The sequence below is a fragment of the Lepus europaeus genome, chromosome 5 (assembly GCF_033115175.1).
Source record: "Lepus europaeus isolate LE1 chromosome 5, mLepTim1.pri, whole genome shotgun sequence".
In the NCBI taxonomy this organism is placed as follows: domain Eukaryota; kingdom Metazoa; phylum Chordata; class Mammalia; order Lagomorpha; family Leporidae; genus Lepus; species Lepus europaeus.
The window spans coordinates 156,131,060-156,150,340 of NC_084831.1; the positions used below are offsets into that span (position 1 = coordinate 156,131,060).

The window sequence follows — 19,281 nt, forward strand, 5'->3', positions numbered from 1 at the left end:
GCCAGTTTCATGCTGTGCATCCTGGCGCCAATGTCTTTAACTCCCTGTGCTTCCAGACATCCTGTCGGCCTCACAGGTCCTGTGGGGGTGACATGAGATCAGCTATTTCTCTATGTCTGAGTACTCCCAGGTGGAGCTGGCACACGGGGAGCATGGAGCACCGGTTAGCATTCTGGTTGTGGGTCATCTCGACAAAGCTCAGACCCCAGAGCCTCGGCAGCCTGGGCTCCCCCGGCCCCAGTTCAGGCCCCGTTCCTCTCATGGCTGACGTTCAGTCCTTACACTTCTATGCACCTGTGTTTGCTCTTCCCCGCAGAGGACGCCCTTGTCCCTGAGGCCACCACTGGCCCTTTCTCCTTGGAATCCAAGCCCTTCCTGTCTCTTTGAGTCACACAGAGGGCTCACAGCAAGCACAGCCCCCCACTCCCCCCTTCTCCCAAGAACCCAGGCTGGGGCACACAATTCCCATCACCCACCACGCTCCACCCATCTGCAGCCAGTGCTCAGAGACTCCCCTCTGGAGAAAGAATTTGTTTCTAAACAACAGACTGAAATGATTTCCTCCTCCAGTCTCCTGGCTTCTGTGTCCGTAACGACACGTCTTAGCCCAGGGGATGCCTGCATGGCCTGTGTCCCGTACTTGGGTCCCTACAGGTTCGTCCCGGTACCTCCTGGTTGGAACTGGGCAGCAGGGCACAGGATGCGTACACTACTCTGCTTTCCAAAAAACAACGATCCGCAGAGAAAACTCCTGGTGGAGGGAAGGCAGGACAGAGGAGAAGGAGGGGGAGACTCTCAGTCCCCACTGGAATCTGGTCGAGACGCCAGCCGCCCAGCCAGCCACTGATGGAAACTGTGGACGCTTCTCGGGCCATCATATCTGAGCGACCCCTCCACCCTGCCATCAGAAAGGCCTATGGCTGCCATGTCTTACCCAGGGTAGGGGGTCTGCCCTCCGCCACTGGGACCCTCACAGATCCTCCCTCACGGACAGAGCCCACACTTGAGGATCCCTGGCACCAGGAGAGGCGAGAGGAGCTGGCCTGCCTGGCCACGTGAGCACGGCACTCTCCCCAGCGGCCCGAGGCCACCCTCCCACCCACCCCTGGAGCACCCCCCTGAGCGCCTCCCCAGGTACTTCCCAACCAGCCACCTCCCCTGCACCAGGGCCCCCCTCTCTTCAGTCAGCAAGCTGCAAGTTAAGAGAACCAGCTCCACACTCTAGGAATCCCAGGGGCTCAGAGTCCTACAGATGTCACCAAGCAACACGGGATTGCAAAGAAGCAGAGACCCACATGCAACACACTCACACGTTTACAAATTTTCACACTCACACACCCTGCATGCACACACATGCACTCACACACACGTACACACAAGGCAGGCGTCACAGTGCGACTTGCCACCTTCAAGGCCTCTGAGTGCCGGGGGCCATGGAACAAGTGCCAGCACCAAGCCCCGTGTTTGGGGTCCCCTGGTGAGGAAGTGGTCTCCTGGCAGTTCAGAAGCAGGCAAAGGGCTGGAGAACAGGAGGGTTTTCCAGGGAGAAACCTGAGACTCCAGGAGGCGCCCAGTGGGCAGATGAGCACTGCCTGAGGCACTTCCGTCCACTTCGTTGTGTCAGTACCCTTTGATGCGCAAGCCCCAAACCCAGCGCCATACCTCTGCCACCCTGCTGCCTCTCCCCAGAAGGAGGGGCTGGGTGACCGGCCTGGAGGCCCCAGGGTCCGGCTGTGCTCGACCTCATTTGGGCAGAGTCACAGTGACCCCAAGTGGTCACTTTGGGAAGGCACCCTCTGGACACAGTGCCTCCTTCCAGGGTGCAGAAAGGTGGGGCGTGGGTCACAGAGACCCCAGTAGAAGCACCTCCTGTCACAGAGCCAGGAACTAGGGATGTCACACGCTGGGGAAAAGGGAACCTGACGAAGACCCAGTGGCAAGCCTGCAGTTTCTGCTTTGGCTTCTTCAGCTTGGAGCCCTCGTTTACAGTAAAAACCCAGACGAGAGCAGGGAGTGAGGAACCTTGTTTCCCTGCATCCAGAAAGTCCCCCTGGACCTCGCCCCTTGGGACAGTTCTCCTAACTCAACGCGCATTGGTTCGGCCAGCCCCTTCCCTACAACTGGGGTGGAGTCAGCTGCTTCTCTGGTTGCCTGAGCACCACCCACACCCAAAAGCGCAGGGAGATGGCTCAAAAGCCTGACTCATTCAGGAAGCCTGGAAGGAGCACTTGCTCTTATTCTACACGAGGATGGGTCTCTGCCTAGCTGTAAAGCAGATTGCTGTCCACCTGGCGTAACTTCGGGGACTCTCAGTAGATCCTCTGCCTCCAAATGCCACCCTGCGGTGAAACCTCCAGCCTCCCAGCTCCACTGTTGGAAAATTTCCCTGAGGATCCCCACTTTAGATCCTGGTCCTCCAGAATTCTTTTGCTAGACCTGCCTTGGCACACTCTGTGCCCTCCACCTGGGACATCCCTCCCCAAGACACATGTCCACCCACCTTCAAATCCCATACCAGACAGCCCCTCTTGGGCCTGTCTGCCACTCTCCCCGAGCTGGTGCTGCCACCATGCTGTTTCTATGCCTTGTGTATAGAAGCAAGGCTCAGGTGCATGGGTGGAAATATGACCTCTTTCCATCTCAAAATCCCCAAGTTCATCTCCCAAGGCCAACCAAATCCCTAACCCCAGTGTGGCAGGCCTGAGCGTCACAGACGCTTGGGAGATGAGCTCAGGGGTTCCAAGAGGGAAAGAGGTCAAATTCCCAGCCAGGCACCTGAGCCCCAGCACATCTGCAGACGTCAGCGCCATGGTTTTCCCGGAAAGACACGCAATCTCAGCGTCTTGGGCCTCGTTGTCCCACTTCTTTCCCCACGAGCAGCAGCGAGCATGGAGACTAGGCCTCCTGAACAGGACAAAGTGAGCCATTCAGCCTCTGTCGGCCGGGTCCTCTCGGTGCAGGTGAGGATTTGCCCGTCTCCACTGTCTGCTAGCCCCAGTCAATCTACTGCTGCTCCCCAGGCCCCATCCGGACCGCTGGAGAATTCCAAGTTGCCTTCCTTCTCCTTTGCCGATCTTAGCTTTCCAGGTATGACTCAAGTCCCTTCTCCAGGAAGTGGTCCCTTGGCTCCTGCAGCCCATGCTGGTCTCATCCCCCTCTGAAATGGCCTTTAGTTAGCAGCCCACGGTGCAGCATCAAATCCCTCTCCAATTCCGCCTGGCTTACCCCACTCCCCCTACTAACCTGTATGACTCTTAGGGACCCTTAGGGACCATGCACTGATCTGTCAGACAAAACAAGGGACTTAGGTTCTATACCTAGCGTTGTCAAGTATTCACTTTGTAACCTCATGAAGGGATGGGTCCCTCTGAGCCTGGTGGCTAATGAGCAATGCCTGCCCAGAAGAGCTGTGGGGGAATTCACTGAGCTCACGCATCTGAATCTCTAAGAAGCTGTGGTTACAGTACTTGCTACCATCACACACTAGAAACTTCTTTCATTTTCTTAACCCCTCCTCTCTTCCCTCCCTTTATTCTTGAATTTTCTTCTAGATCACCCATCACGTGTAGCTCAGGACTTGGCATATTATGGGTCAGTGCTCAATAAATAATGAATTTACTTTTTCAGTACTGACTCCTTTTCATCCCTCACAGGGCAAGGCTGATGTCTGTGCAGCTCACCCTGGTATCCCCAGCACACAGCCCTGTGTCTGGCACAAAGACCCTCAGTGGTATTTGATGAGTAGATAAACTGTGTGCTTTAGGAGTTCAGAGAAGAATGGGTGTGTGGTCAAAGAGTGGAGAAAGGCATCAACCACCAGGCTGAACAAAGGAAATTTTGTAAGGGATGGAGAGTGATGGTTTCCTATGGGATGAATTTCCTGGGCTTTTGTTAAGAAAGGGAATCGAGCCACTGAAATGCTACCACTTGCAGGAGCTGGATGGAGAGATAAAGCGAGCATTGATAGAGAGCAGTGGGGTCTTTGAAAAGGGAGAGGTCCTTGGGAGTGCTGAGTGCTGATACAGGGCTGTGCTGGCTGTGGCTCTGATGCACACTGCCTTTTCCGGCAGAACCGTATTTTCCCTGCTGGCAAAGAGCAACATTCACTTGTAGCCCAGGAAGAAAGCTGCTGAAAATCAAAGGGAAGCAGCAGGCACCAACCTCTCCGTGCGCCCCCTCTCCCCATCCCCTAGACAGAAAGCCGGGGAGGAGAGGGCTTTAAATGCCGCGCTGCCGTTCTCTGGGAGAGGAGGGTTCTGCTTGAATTATTGAGCGTTTCATTTAAGCTTCATAAATAAGAAACTTGGGTGGAAACGTTCCATGTTAGATCCGTTTGGCAACATGTAATTTCTGTCTTCCTCCCTCAATCTGTCACCCTTCATCTACGTTGGAGAACTCCACTTCATTATAAGCGAGTGAAGGTCTCAATCAGTTGTCTGAGAAAAGTAGTTTATGTCCCAATGGTAATCTAATTTCTCCAACCAAGGATGTACCTGAGAATCGCCCAACACGTTGACGAAGACGAATGTGTGCTCTGAACGCATCTGGGAGCATTGCAGCCACCCACTTAATCTAGAGACAGGTGCTCGGCCCAGCCAGGGTGTCGGCCAGCCACACAGGTGCTCGGCCCACCCAGTCAGGTGCGCTTCACGGGCACCTGACTCCCCGAATCACTGGTCTCCAGCAGGACCCACAGGCTAAGCCTCAACAAACCACCACCAACAGAAGTACCTGGGACCAACCTGTACCCACAGCGACACTTTTTGTAGATGATGAGGTCATCCATAATAGAAGGACGTCAAATCCCAGAAGAGTTGTCTGTGCAAGATGATCATGTTCTCGGCTACTATCAGTAGGGGCCAGCCACTGTACTGTAAATTTCATCTTCCCAAAGGCTCCCTGAGATAGGCAGTTACTATTTCCGATCCACAGAAACTGAGGCCCAAAGATGTTAATAATCAAAGTTACACATATAGAAGGTGGCAGAGCCTGACCATGTAACAGAAATTTCTGACTTCAAAGTCTCAGACTTCAAACTTCAGCTCCGCTGGTGCTGATGGTTTAGGAAAGGAAGTAAGGATCAGGAAAGGAATGGAGCTGATTCAAGACAGGAAATAGAGGGCTGACCTGATGCCAGCCCAGGCAGGGCTTGGAGGCTGCATTCCTTGAAGTCCCAGCAGACTTTTCAATAGACCAGCATGGGGACACCTGGTGCATAGGGACACCTGGTGCATGGGGACACCTGGTGCATGGGGACACCTGCACTGAAGCCACGCTGAGGAGGAGGAGGTCTCTGGCTACCGTGCAGCATCCCCTGGACTAAACCCAGTCCCTTCAGGGAAGGATGCTCCAAGCATTTCCAATCAAAATCATGATCCGAGGGAAATCACAGCTGGGAGGCACAGGACACCCCAGTCCTCCTGCAAGCCCTGAACCCGAGGCCATCAGCCTGATCACCTCCAGCAACAAGTCCTGAGTTGAACAGTGTTCTCCCCAAACCCAGTGTCCTCGTTAGGAGAAGAGAAGACCACGGGCAGCAGTGGCTGAATGAGGGATGCAGCCATAAGCGACCACCTGAAGCTGGGAAGAGGCAAGGACCATCCCCTGAAGCCATCACAGGCAGCCTGGCCCTGCTGACACCCGGTTTGCAGGCTTCCGGCCTCCAGCTCCAGCTCCAGGGGGGATGAAGCTCTGGTATTTATGCCACTGGTTTATAGGAATTGGTAGCAACAGGCACAGGAAACTAGTACGGATGGGAGGAGGACTGCCCATCCCACCTTCCCACAAGGGTGCAGTGAGGCTGAAAGACACGTTTAATCTGAGAAGGCACGCGTTTCATATAAACGTGGAGCGGCACCCTAATCCACCGTGGTTCTGGGGAGCCCACACAGGGCCCCATAAAGAGCTGCCAGAAGGGAGCAGATGGACGTGGTGGGCCCCGGGGTGGTGGTGTGATTTTGCTGCTGTTTTCCACAGTTCTGCCGCTAATCAATGAGCATCAGGTTGATGCCAGTGGTGACAGATGCAACAATGGTTCCCCCACACTCCAAGCCTCAGCAGCTATGAATACGTCACCTTATGTGGCAAAAACACAGACTTCGAAGGTGCGGCTGACTTACAGGTCTTGAGATGGGGAGACTTTCCTGTGCTACCCCGGGGGCCCAATGGGACCACAAAGGAGCTTCTAAGGTGGGTGTAGCAGGGAGACCGTCAGGATAGCTGTGACACAAGCAGAGGCCAGAGAGAAAACAGATCGGATGATACTGAGCTGCTGGCTGTGAAGATGGGTGGAGGGACCACCACCCCAGGAATGCAGGCAGCCTCCAGGAGCCAGGTCCTCCTGTAGAGCCCCCGGATGGAATACGGCCCTGCTGGATCCGTTGACACCTGAGACTTCCGGCACTGTAAGATAACAAGTTTGTGTTGCTGTCAGTCACGAAACGGTGGCAATTTGTCACAGTAGCAGAAGAGAGCATTCGTGGCAGCAGTCAGACCAGGAAGAGGGCAGGGGGAGACCCAAGAGGAGTCCAGATATCCCGGGAGCCTCTCAGTGACCTCTGTATTTTTTTTTTTGACAGGCAGAGTGGACAGTGAGAGAGAGAGAGAGACAGAGAGAAAGGTCTTCCTTTGCCGTTGGTTCACCCTCCAATGGCCGCTGCAGCCAGCGCACTGCGCTGATCCGAAGCCAGGAGCCAGGTGCTTCTCCTGGTCTCCCATGTGGGTGCAGGGCCCAAGGACTTGGGCCATCCTCCACTGCCTTCCCGGGCCACAGCAGAGAGCTGGACTGGAAGAGGGGCAACCGGGACAGAATCCGGCGCCCCGACCGGGACTAGAACCCGGTGTGCCGGCGCCACTAGGCGGAGGATTAGCCTATTTAAACCCCCAAAGGATTTCCCAAGAGGGTTACACCTTTTCGTTGAACAGTTTTTGTTTCTGTTTTTTTCCATCCTCCTGGAGGCTCCGGGAGCCAACCAAAATCTGATCCTTGGCTGTCAGTACCCTAGGGTCTGAGTCACCGACCTTGGATGAGGAGCTGGCAGTGAAAGGCCATCTGCACTTTTTTTTTTTAAAGATTGATTTATTTATTTGAAAGGCAGAGGCAGAGAGAAATCTTCCATCCACTGGTTCACTCCCTAAATGGCCGCAATGGCCAGAGCTGCGCCAGTGGGAAGATAGGAGCCTGGAGCTTCTTCTGGGTCTCCCACATGGGAGCAGGGATATTAAAGGTCTGACAGGCCTGTGCTGAGAGCCCAGCTACCACTGCTTCCTGGGAGGGACCCGGAGGCCCCATGGGGCTGCAGCTCTTATCTTCAGAAGTGGAGTCTGATGTATACACAACACTCAAGAAATACTTTAAGGTCCATGTCCACATCGTCCCTCCCAACTACACTCTCCCCTGGTCACGTTTTAAGCAAGAAATCCCTTCCCTGGTTCCAGCCAACACTGACTACACGGGGAAATTCTTTACATGAGAGCACGCCTGTGAAGGTCCCTGACGAGCGCAGTCCCACTGCCTTCCTGAGACCTGCTGCAGGAAGGGTGCCCCGCACTGGCCGATTTATCCTACTGACTTGGTATGGATTGCACACGTAGTAAAATCAAGAATTCCTTACAGGTAAAATTAGAAGACTCAGGAAGGAATAAACACAACATCTGAATGGGACTAAAAGCATTTTCTTCCTCCTTTCAGCCTTCTCCACACCCGGCGCACACACACACACACAAAATAATGTTTGTTTCTGCATCTTCCAACAGATCTGGTACCTGGCACTGAGTATGGAGTCGGAATATCTGCCATCATGAACTCGCAGCAAAGTGTGCCGGCCACCATGAATGCCAGGACTGGTGAGTAGGAGGACCAGGTTCACCTGGCAGCCCCAGGAGCCATGGAAGCTTGTCTGGGCCAGGATCCATCAGAAGGCCATGCCCACCTCACCCTCCTCCAGTGAACAGCTGTCAGCCTAGGACAACATCCATCCTGGACCTAAACTCTGACAGCTGACATGCAATATGGAGACCCATCTTCTTCCCTGTGCTTGGTCCCCCATGGTCTGAAGGGCTGTCCAGCGCTATGCAGAGCAGGTGTGGCAAATCCCAAATAGATTGGTGCCACAGGAGGCCTTATTTCTCTCTAGACCACCCACAGCAGGTAGAAGATGGTGTCCTTCAACCTGCACCACAGGAGTCCTCCAAAAGGCCACTGGGTAAAGGTTTAGACTTGGAAACAACCCATTAAACCCAAGGGCATAGGAAAAGTCCACTTGACTCTGGTTGCTCTGGATCCTGCAGTGTTGCTTCCAAATCCTGGGTGAATTTCAAGGTCACTCTAGTAGCTTAGATACAAGCAGTGTAGACTACATTCAGAATTTGGGGCCAGTCTTGGTCCCATTGCTCAGTTCAGTGTAGACCACCTCTCTACAGCATCACAAGGGTCTCTAAGAGTCCTCATGTCTGGTTGCCTGCGCACTCATGGTTAGGAACAAGTCAAAATGGCTCAAGGACAAGTGCTGGGAGACACCCTAGTGTGTGCCCTGGAGGCTTCCAGAGAAAGGCTCAGTGAAAATGAATGTGGAGAGACTGAAAACCAGTAGGCTTTGTCCCAGAGGCACACGCATCTGGTGAGGTTGCAGCCAATGGTGCCCTTCTACAGAGTGGCCATCCTTTTGACAAGCTCCTGGGCATCTTTCAAAGGGAAGGCGCTTCACATGATGGGAGATAGGCATCAGAGACCACAGGCTAGCGCTCGTGGCCAGCAGGTCTGCTGTTGGCTTGCAAACACTCAGGGTGGTCCAGTATACACCAGTCCTCCAGGGGAGCCCGTGTGAAACAGGACACTTCTATTGATCCACAGAACTGGACAATCCCAGGGACCTCATGGTGACAGCCTCCTCAGAGACCTCCATCTCCCTCATCTGGACCAAGGCCAGCGGCCCCATCGACCACTACCGAATTACCTTCACTCCTTCCTCCGGAATTGCCTCAGAAGTCACCGTGCCCAAGGACAGCACCTCGTACACACTGACAGACCTGGAGCCTGGGGCAGAGTACCTCATTTCCATCACCGCGGAGAGGGGTCGGCAGCAGAGCCTGGAGTCCACTGTGGATGCCTTCACAGGTACGCGGGCAGCCGAAATCTCTCCTGGGTTCGGCGATCAGCAGACCTCAGGGTGTGAGGTCATCCAGGAAACCTACTCTCCCAAAGCCCCATTTCCTACAGACAAAGGAGACAGAAGAGGGAGGGCAAAGCTGTCAGTCCGTCCAGCGGGAGTGGTGGGAAGAGAGCGGGAGAGACGAGCAAGACTGTCCCGTGCCCGAGAGTGCCTGTTGGTTTGCTATAACCTGCACGTAGTAGCTGATCCTGTCCCCCTCTCCCCCCACCTGTGCTAAATCGGCAGGCACTCAGAGGACCCATGGGATCAAGTTAAGTTCCTTCCAGGACAGAGGTTTGAAATCCTGGGTCAGAATAACTCACAGAGGCGTTTTCCGGTGTTACCAGAATTCATTTTTCAGATTATGGGTTGGAAAAAGTCCAAGGATAGGATGGGGAAGTGGGGGGTGGGGGAGCTGTAGATCAGCAGGCGAGGGGCAGCCCTCCTTAGCAAGGGAAGGAAATCCTCTTCTAGCCCAGTGACCGCCACGGCACCTCTCCTCTCCGCGTTGCAGGTTTCCGCCCTATCTCCCATCTGCACTTCTCCCACGTGACTTCCTCCAGCGTCAACATCACCTGGAGCGACCCCTCTCCCCCAGCAGACAGACTCATCCTGAACTACAGCCCCCGCGACGAGGAGGAAGAGATGATGGAGGTCTCCTTGGACGCCACCAAGAGGCACGCTGTCCTGATGGGCCTGCAGCCGGCCACCGAGTACATCGTCAACCTCATGGCCGTCCATGGCACGGAGACCTCCGAGCCCATTGTGGGATCCATCACCACAGGTGAGGCGAGAGGACTCGACAGCAGGTGCTGAGAGCCCTGTTGTCACAGCAGCCTTTGGCAAGCCAATGAAATTTGAGAACAGAAACACTCACGAACTAGGGACTTGCCTTGGTGACTAGAGAGGGTCTGTGAGCTGCTGTGAAACAGCCACTTCATCCAGTGCTACATGAGACCCACAGGCTGGGAAACTCCCATGTGCAAGGCAGGACAGCCCCAACATCTCAAGGCGGCCAAGGACTGCATGCATCAGCCCAGCCCAAGAGAAAACCCTACAGAAAGCTGGCCCATACCCATCACATTATCCATGAAACGGTCCCCAAAATGAACAGTGTAAGAGCATGTGTGCTAGAATAAGAACATGTATGCCTAGGTAATTTCCTATACACTGACAAGAGCTCACAGACTGGACTAGTGGATTAAACACTCAGTTGATTTAACCTGGAGATCAAAAAAAAAAAAAAAAAGTACAGAGCGTAGAAGAAATATAATTTAGGAAAGTGGATTTGTTCTGGCCCTGTGCTCTGAAATTCCTCTACAATCAATAGGCAGTTTTTAATTTTTTTTTCAAAATGAAGCAAAGGTGGCTGTTAACAAATAAGAGACAGAGGCAGAGTTGGATTTATCCAAGAGAAATTGCCCCAGAGAAAAGGACCATGTTACTCCCAGGTCAGAAGAAAACAAATGGATTTAAAGGGACGTTCCTGGTTGACCCTCACAGCTAACGATCGCTGCACAGACACAGTCCTTGCCAGCTGGCTTCATGTGGCTAAAACTGTTCTCCATGAACGTGGCTGTGGCTATATCTACAAGGGTGCAGGTGAGACGTCAGCCTGACTGGCTCGTCGCAAAGTCTAGGTTTCCTCTGGGACGCAGTTAACTCTTGATCGCTGTGCTTTGTGTAAGCCAGGGATAGGAGTTCCTTTCTCACACTGTGCTTCCTGTCTTTTCCCCCCAACTCCTCGGGCCCTTGCAGGAATCGATCCCCCGAGAGACATCACGATTAGCAACGTGACCAAGGACTCAGTGACGGTCTCCTGGAGCCCCCCTGTTGCTTCTTTTGATTACTACCGAGTGTCCTATCGCCCCACCCAAGGTAACAGTTATGTGATTACTGGAGTCTGAAGCTGAGCAAGCATTACTACGGGACAAACGGCCTGTCCCCTAACCCACCTGTGTCTGTTGTCCGCTCTCTGGTTCGCTCCACCTCAGTGAGAAGGGGTTGGTGAGGAGCAGCCAAGATGTCCTCTTAACAAACCCTTCTTAGAAGAGGCTTCAATACATTCACCCAGAAGGCAGGCTTTTCCCCGGCAGAGGCAATGGGCCACCAATATGTAGACAGGGTAATGAGAAACAAGGGGTCCTAAGAGAATCGGCCGAGAGCCGGGCTCCCGTGCACCTTCCTGAGAGTGCCATGTGCAATGCTCCAATCCGGGGGGTAGTTAGAGACCCAGATGGCGCCTCGCAGGGGAACCACACTCAGGGAGCCCCACTTCTGCCCTGCAAGCCGACGTATGAGTCACAGGAGGTTGGTCCAGACCTCGCCCACCCCCTGCCGGTTTTGTTAGCGTATGTGGCATTGGGAACTCAGTGAAAACAGCCACTTCCAGCGAGGGCGGGGCAGCTTTCTAGGCTGCTCTGACTTGGGGCTGCACGGACCACTCTTTGTAGCGTGCCCTCTGATCACCTTCACACAGTTGCCTTGGAAAGACCAGTTTGTCAGAAAAACACCCCAAAAAAGAGTTTATTTTTCTTTGCTCCAAGAAGCCCATAAAATCAGCCAGTATAAACAGCGTGCTGATTCTCCTAGAAGCCAACGTACCCAGCCACGGCCCATTCCCATTCGTCTTTCCTGCCTACTGAGCGCTAAGTCTCTACCCCATCTGTGCTACTGGGCGCCCCTTGGTACACCGGACCACGGCTGCACTTGTGAGGGAGCCCCTGAGCTTTAACTGTGGATTCCACTCTTCCCTAGTGGGACGGCTGGACAGCTCGGTGGTGCCCAACACTGTGACAGAATTCACCATCAGCAGACTGAACCCAGCTACCGAATACGAAATCAGCCTCAACAGCGTGCGGGGCCGGGAGGAGAGTGAGCGCGTCTGCACTCTGGTGCACACAGGTGGGCACATCTCCCTGCCGTGCGTCAGGTCAGGATCCTGGCTGAGCACCTGCAGCAAACACAGGAGGCAAAGACCCGCTGTTCTGGCTCACGAGGCGACCCTGGCTCCAGGGTCCGGGGCTTCGTTCCCGCTGCTCTGGCTCACGAGGCGACCCTGGCTCCAGGGTCCGGGGCTTCGTTCCCGCTGCTCTGGCTCACGAGGCGACCCTGGCTCCAGGGTCCGGGGCTTCGTTCCCGCTGTTCTGGCTCACGAGGCGACCCTGGCTCCAGGGTCCGGGGCTTCGTTCCCGCTGTTCCGGCTCACGAGGCGACCCTGGCTCCAGGGTCTGCGGTTTTGTTCCTGGGGGCTCCTTCGCCTTCCTGTGCCCTTGCTCCTCCACAGTCCTCTCTAGTACCAGGAGTTCAGAGTCACCCTCGGGGAACCTTACTGGTTTTTCTTAGAGATTCTAATGGAACTTATGATTTAAAAGTGTCCTTTCAAAGACATAAGATGGAAGTTTCATCTTAATTCAGATTAATTAATTCTGAAATTCAGATTTCAGAACAGAGATATGAATATCCCTTCTTAGTTTTTAAATGTTTATCTTTATTTATTGGAAAGGAAGCAACAGAGAGAAATAGAGATAGGTATAGAGATAGATAGGTAGGTAGGTAGATAGATAGATAGATAATAGAGGTAGACAGAGATCTTCCATCTGCTGGTTCACTTCTCCAGTGCCAACAATGTCCAGGGCTGGACCAGGCCAATGCCAGGAGCCTGGAACTCCATCCAGGTCTCCCACATGGGTAGCAGTGACTCAAATACTAGGGCCATCGTCTGCTGCCTCCCAGGACATGCATCAGCAGGAAGTTTGGTAGGAAGTGGGACAGCTGGGACTCAAACCAGGGACGCTGATGTGGGATTCAGGCATTCCAAGCAGAGACTTAACCCGCTGTGCCACCGCTCTCCCTCCAACCCAGCCACAATCCAATTTCTGAAAAGACTCAGAGGAGGAATTTTCTTCTCAAGGCAGAAAAGCACTGTTATCCAAGTCACATCCAGTTCTGCATCACATGTGGCCAGGAAGCACCAAGCATCTGCATTTGCTCTGACCTCACGCTCTTGGGAGGAAGTCAGCAACAAAGCGGCCGTAACGCCCTCACCTGTGACAGAAGCAGTGGCGGGGAGGCCGCCCCAGGGGTGTTCTGGGTCCCCCGCAGGAGCCTGGTGTTCTGTGCTCTCCAACAGGCTAATAGGATCCAGGCGGCCTCGGCATCCCAGTGAGCACCTGTGTAATGAGCCAGAGGAAAAGAGATGGAAGGCGGTGATGAGCCCGAGATCTGAGAGAGTAGGACTGGGAAGCCCACATCCCATGGCCTCCCCTGGAAAACGCGCCTGAGCCCAGGGCCCCTGCGGAAGCTCCACGGCCTCTCCTTCTCTGGCCCAACACCGTGCAGAGCTGGCAGAGACTTGCTCTGCAAGGCAGCGGAAGGCACAGCCAGGGTTCCCGTCCCCAGCCCCAGGCAGGCTCTCCTAGTTAAGCTGTCATTCCCACAGCACACGGGAAGACATCCAACTTGCCTCATTAGAGGAACACCTGGGTGTCCCGAGGGGGCTTCATTTCCCTGGAGAGTGGTATCTCCTGAACAAGGAAGCGTAACTTGGAATTCCTCCCTGCGTTTACAGACTTTCGCACAAGCTCCGGGGGAGCGTGTCTGAGTAGTGGCCAAAGAACTAGTCCTTCGCCAGCACAAAATGCTTCTTCTAAAAAAGATAGCACGGGATGTTCTATTCTTCCCTAGTCTCTTTCCAGGCCTTTGAGCACAGAGAACTCAGCCGTGTTTTTAATTGTCTTTCCCTATCCACCAAACTATCTCTCCGATAACGTTTCAACACATGTTGCCCAGAAGTGATGTTCCAGGTGCCAAAAGAAGCCCCTTCCCTACCTTCCTCAAAGTCCTAGAAATTTATGCAAAAGAAATTATTCTTTTTCTCACTGAGGGCAATAAAATGGATTGCATGGGCCTCTGGTCCCCAAAGTAAAAGAGAGCAGCGTCTTAGAGCAATACCTCACTGCTTGGGCTCTTAGCCATCAGCGGCAGGTATCTCTGAACAGGTATGCAGTGGGGCACCCACCCAGACTTCCCTCCTGACAATTTACTCAGAGCTGCTTTGTCAACCGGCAACCACTGGGCTGCTCCCAGAAGCATCTTAGTTAACTGTTGATGTTTTAACTTGAGGTCTGTGCTCTTACAACTTCCAGAGACAAATGCTCCTTTGGGACGCCATGCTTGTCTTGTGATATCATGGAATTCTGAGAGGCCAAGGCGACTGGAGTCTCCTAAGGGTGGCATTTGAAGAAATCTTTGAAGGCGCCCATTGTGCACATAATTCTTTACATTATAAAGACATTTTCCGGTTGCTAGTTTGTGAGGAGGGACACAGATAAGCCAAGACAACAAGCGGAGCAGGTGCTGGCACAGCGGTCAAGTCGCTGCTTGGGATAGCCACATTCCACGTTACAGTGCCTGGTTTGAGTCTCATCTCTTCTGTTTCTGACCCAGCTCCCTACTAATGTGTCTGGGAGACAGCAGATAATGGCACGGGCACTCACATCCCTACGATGCACATGGGAGAACTAGAAGAAATTCTAGCTTCAGCTTGGCCCAGCTCCGGCTACTGCAGGAATTTGGAGAGTAAACACTGGATGAAAAATCTCTCTCTCTATTCTCTCTCTCACTCTCCGCCTTTTAAGTAAAATGAAAATAGCTAAATGAAAATTTTAAAAATAAAAAGCTTTCAGTTAGAGAAACTAAAAAGCTCAATAGCAGATCTTCTTTCTCAGAAGTAAATTGCGTGATGCTCAGGTTGAGCTGATAGCTAGAGCTGACACCATCCACGTCTACGTAAGTCCCAGCTGCAGGGAAGGGACACACAGTAGCAGAGCAGCGACTTAAGCATGGGCAAGGAAGGGTAGGAAGGAGGTGTTGTAACAAGCACACAAGCTCTCTTCTCCCTGACAGGTGGTGCAGGGCCTGTGACACAGAAACCTGTGGCCATCCCCTCCACTCTCAGCACAATGAGAGAGACCACCAGGACTCAGTGAGCTCTAGCGAGCCTTCTGAGTCGGGACACAGGAACTCACTAACCAGATGTGACCAGGCAGCCATTGTTCCCTGAGTACCTCCTAGTTCTCAGCACCGGCACATTCCTGTCCTCCTGGAGCCCCGGCGTTCTTCCCAGAGATCTGCCCACAAGGCACACCCTTACATTTACGAAACGGCAAACAGTCTGGAAACTGCTTATCTACTCAGCTGAAGAATTATGATGGTTCCCTGTGTTCTTAGTTCCTCCGCATGAAAGCAAATGTCTACAATGCAAGAGAACTGCCTTGAAATCCCCCTCACCACCTGAGACACGGCTCTGCACACAGGAAGTAGTGGGATCCCCCGTACCACCTGAGACACGGCTCTGCACATAGGAAGTAGTGGGATCCCCCGCACCACCTGAGACACGGCTCTGCACATAGGAAGTAGTGGAATAATTGGAAGGAGGAGCTGGGGCAGTGGGGGAGAACTGGCCAGCTGAGAGGAAGGAGGAAAGGGAGACGAGTGGGGGCTGCTGGAACCAGAGGGGACAGAGGGCCGAGGTCTCCCTTCGCTTCCCCTGTCTTGCCCAGCACAGCAGCAGACACGGATAGGGAGTGGGACTCCAGGTAGTTTGCTACCCTTCCATCCTGCAGGTCTTCTGATCTCTGGCTGATGGCCTCCTGTTCTGTTTCAGCCATGGATAACCCTGTGGATCTGGTGGCTACCAACATCACGCCCACGGAAGCCCTGCTGCAGTGGAAGGCGCCCACGGGAGAAGTAGAGAACTACGTCATCGTTCTCACACACTTTGCAGGTGGGTGTCTGCTGGACCTCGTGCCAGGCAGGTGGGGATGGCGGGGACTGGGGCTACAGACCAGAATGGAAGTGAAGAAACAAAGATTTTGTCCATCTGAGGGACCAGTTCAACATCTCCCAGCTCTGCCAATTGAATCAGCTATAGGAATTGAGAAAGCTGCATCTGAAAGATGTAAGAAAGGTATGTCACCAGTGACAAATAGAAAAACAGAGAACAGCAGGAAGGCAAAACTCAGAACTGAGTAAAGACTTGCCTCAAAAAGCTACAGACAAAAAAGCAGACTTTTCTAGATATTTAAGAAGAACACTGAAGTTACAGGACCAAGTTTGAAGCAAATTATATGAACTAATACGTCCAAACAGACTCAGAATTACTCAACTCATCAGTTTGGTCTTCTCTGCCCATATCCAGCCCAAATTGGTGAACCAACAGAAAATCTTGAGTTTCAGTATCTTCTTCATCATGCTTATCCACCTTATACTAGCTGACGTGGACCAGAGAAATCCAGAGCCGAACAGTGTTCTGTACTCCAAGTCCCTAGGCTCAGGAAAGTTAATGGTCCTGAGTAAATTAAACATGGGACCCCAGCACTGTTGTGGACTATATTTAAGAAATCAGAGAATTGGCAGGTGCCGTGGCTCAGTAGGCTAATCCTCTGCCTGTGGCGCCAGCACCCTGGGTTCTAGTCCCAGTTGGGGCGCCGGATTCTGTCCCGGTTGCCCCTCTTCCAGTCCAGCTCTCTGCTGTGGCCCGGGAGTGCAGTGGAGGACGGCCCAAGTGTTTGGGCCCTGCACCCGCATGGGAGACCAGGAGGAGGCACCAGCCATAGCAGCCATTTGGGGGGTGAACCAATGGAAAAGGAAGACCTTTCTCTCTGTCTCTCTCTCTCACTATCTAACTCTGCATGTCAAAAAAAAAAAATCAGAGAATAAATATACCAGAGGCCAGAAGTCAGGCAAATATTTTAATTTTCAAAATGGCAGAGAAACCAAGTTCTTGAGGTTGCAAAGAAGTAAACTTACTGGGGGCTGGCACTGTGGCGCAGTAGGTTAATCCTCCACCTGCAGTGCTGGCATCCCATATGGGCGCCAGTTCTAGTCCTGGCTGCTCCTCTTCTATCCAGCTCTCTGCTATGGCCTGGGAAAGCGTGGCCCAAGTCCTTGCACCCCTGCACCCACATAGGAGACCAGGAAGAAGCACCTGGCTCCTGGCTTCAGATCGGTGCAGCTCCAGCCGTTGTGGCCATTGGGGAGTGAACTAATGGACAGAAGACCTTTCTGTTTGTCTTTCTGTGACTCTACCTTTCAAATAAATTTTAAAAAAAATTAAAAAGAGAAAAAGAAGTAAACTTACTGTCAAAGTCAGGGAATGTAAACACTAAGACTGTTACACAAATTAGAAAGTTAGTGATTACTACATATTAACACATTCACTGTTTTATCAAAACCATTGTGTGTCTTTTTTTCTTAAATTTTTATTTATCTATTTTCATTCGAGAGGCAGAGAGAGAGAGTTCATTATAGAAGTGCCTGTGATGGCCTAGGTTGGGGCAAAAGCCAGGAATCGGGAATACCATCCAGGTCTCCCAGGAATCGGGAATACCATCCAGGTCTCCCAGGAATCGGGAATACCATCCAGGTCTCCCAGGAATCAGGAATATCATCCAGGTCTCCCAGGAATCGGGAATACCATCCAGGTCTCCCACAGAGGTGGCAGGAATACCACCCCTTAAGCCATCACTGCTCCTCCCAGGTGCACAACAGCAGGAAGCTGGAGTCAGGAGCAGAGTCAGGACTTCCATATGGACTGTGGGCCTCTGAACTGCTACGCCAAGTGCCTGCCTCTTCCTCACTCTTTTCGGGAAATTTGCCAACACATTTGTATTTCAACAAGGCATTAGAAAACTCCACTTTCCAGTTAGTCATCAGTCAAGATGTAAAAATACATGATGGACTGTCTTTGGAGTTAGCTGGAGCTGACTGAATGGTCCCTCAAGGAATGGCTATCATTACTACGGATACCTCCTAACACCTCTATGCATGCAAAATCCACCAACTCTTCCATTATACCACGAACCTGTATTTCTTAACTCTCACTGTGCTTTCTCAAGCCCCCATGCATTTGCACAAGCTGTTTCCTTCTCTCACTTGAATGCCTAGAAAATCCACCCTTCAAGCCTTAGCTTCAGCTCTACCTCTGCTGGCAACCCCTCCCTCATTCCCTTAAGAGAGTCTGACACCCCGCTCACAAGTACAAAGCACACCACTCCCTCATAGCTATTAACGTCACTCACTCAACAAACACTTTTGACAGCCTCTCATGGGCCACATACTCTATAGGTCTATAAGTATTCAGAAACAAAACAGGAGTCCTGGTCTTCATGGAACTAACGCCTAGTAATCATAAGCAGATGTAAATAATTACAACTCAACGTAAGCAGTGGTGTGATACAGCCAAGCACAGAGCACCATGGGCTGCAGCCAAAAGGCTACTATAATTCAGATCCAGGTGTGGGAAAGGGAGAAAGGATGAAGGTCTTACATAAAGTGAAACATCCAAGAAAAAGAGCAGCCTGGGTGCACCTGCAGAGGTGGGAGAGAGTGTGTGTGTAATTGATTGGTACAGTCTTGCAAAGGATGTCAAGAGAACAACGTCATTATGTATGTGCCTTCCAAAGAGTCAATTTGCATTTTAATTTGTTCATGTGCCTTTCTATGTCTTTAGACCACAGAAACTTGAAACCTCTGGCCCTACCAAATTTGGAGATGTGCCTAATAAACTTGGTTAACTACTCAGTGGTTCAGAAGTATTATAATTGCCCATTAGAAGGTTTGGCCCCAATAGTTTTACCAACAGCTTGACCAAACTCAGACAAAACAGACTCCCCAAATGTGTGTATAAAACAAAACTTGCAATCAATGGGATTCAAAGTCAATAATATTTTCATAAACTGAAACAGGCCCAGAATTCAATCAGACAAAATGAAGCTGAAATAAAGACCCATGGTACAAGAAATTAACTATATAAAGTTGGTTTTGGAGGTAAGAGAAGTGGTTATAAAAAGGCTCTTTGATCAGTAATTATCAATAATCCCCAAACCTAGTTACACTAATATAAATGGCACAAGTAAAAGTACAGGCTGACCTTGTTTGTCTCATTGTTCACTACACATCAGTCATTGTTCTCAATTCTCTCTCTTTTTAAAAGATTTATTTATTTATTTGAGAGACAGTCTTACATATAGAGAGGGAGATCTTTCATTGCTGGTTCACTCCGAAAAGATGGCCACAATGGCCAGGGCTGGGCCAGGCTGAAACCAGGAGCCAGGAGCTGCATCCAGTC

The 19,281-nt window shown here is 52.1% G+C and overlaps 1 protein-coding gene across 1 annotated transcript in view; it reads left to right on the forward strand.

The window, feature by feature from the left end:
- The window catches only part of TNR (tenascin R), an 85,329-nt gene that overhangs the window by 30,801 nt on the left and 35,247 nt on the right, over window positions 1-19,281 (forward strand). The window contains exons 8-13 of the mRNA XM_062193838.1: window positions 7,756-7,845; window positions 8,852-9,115; window positions 9,664-9,933; window positions 10,908-11,027; window positions 11,907-12,053; window positions 15,817-15,936. Of these exons, the coding sequence (XP_062049822.1) occupies window positions 7,756-7,845; window positions 8,852-9,115; window positions 9,664-9,933; window positions 10,908-11,027; window positions 11,907-12,053; window positions 15,817-15,936 (1,011 nt within the window). The remainder of the gene's footprint in view (window positions 1-7,755; window positions 7,846-8,851; window positions 9,116-9,663; window positions 9,934-10,907; window positions 11,028-11,906; window positions 12,054-15,816; window positions 15,937-19,281) is intronic.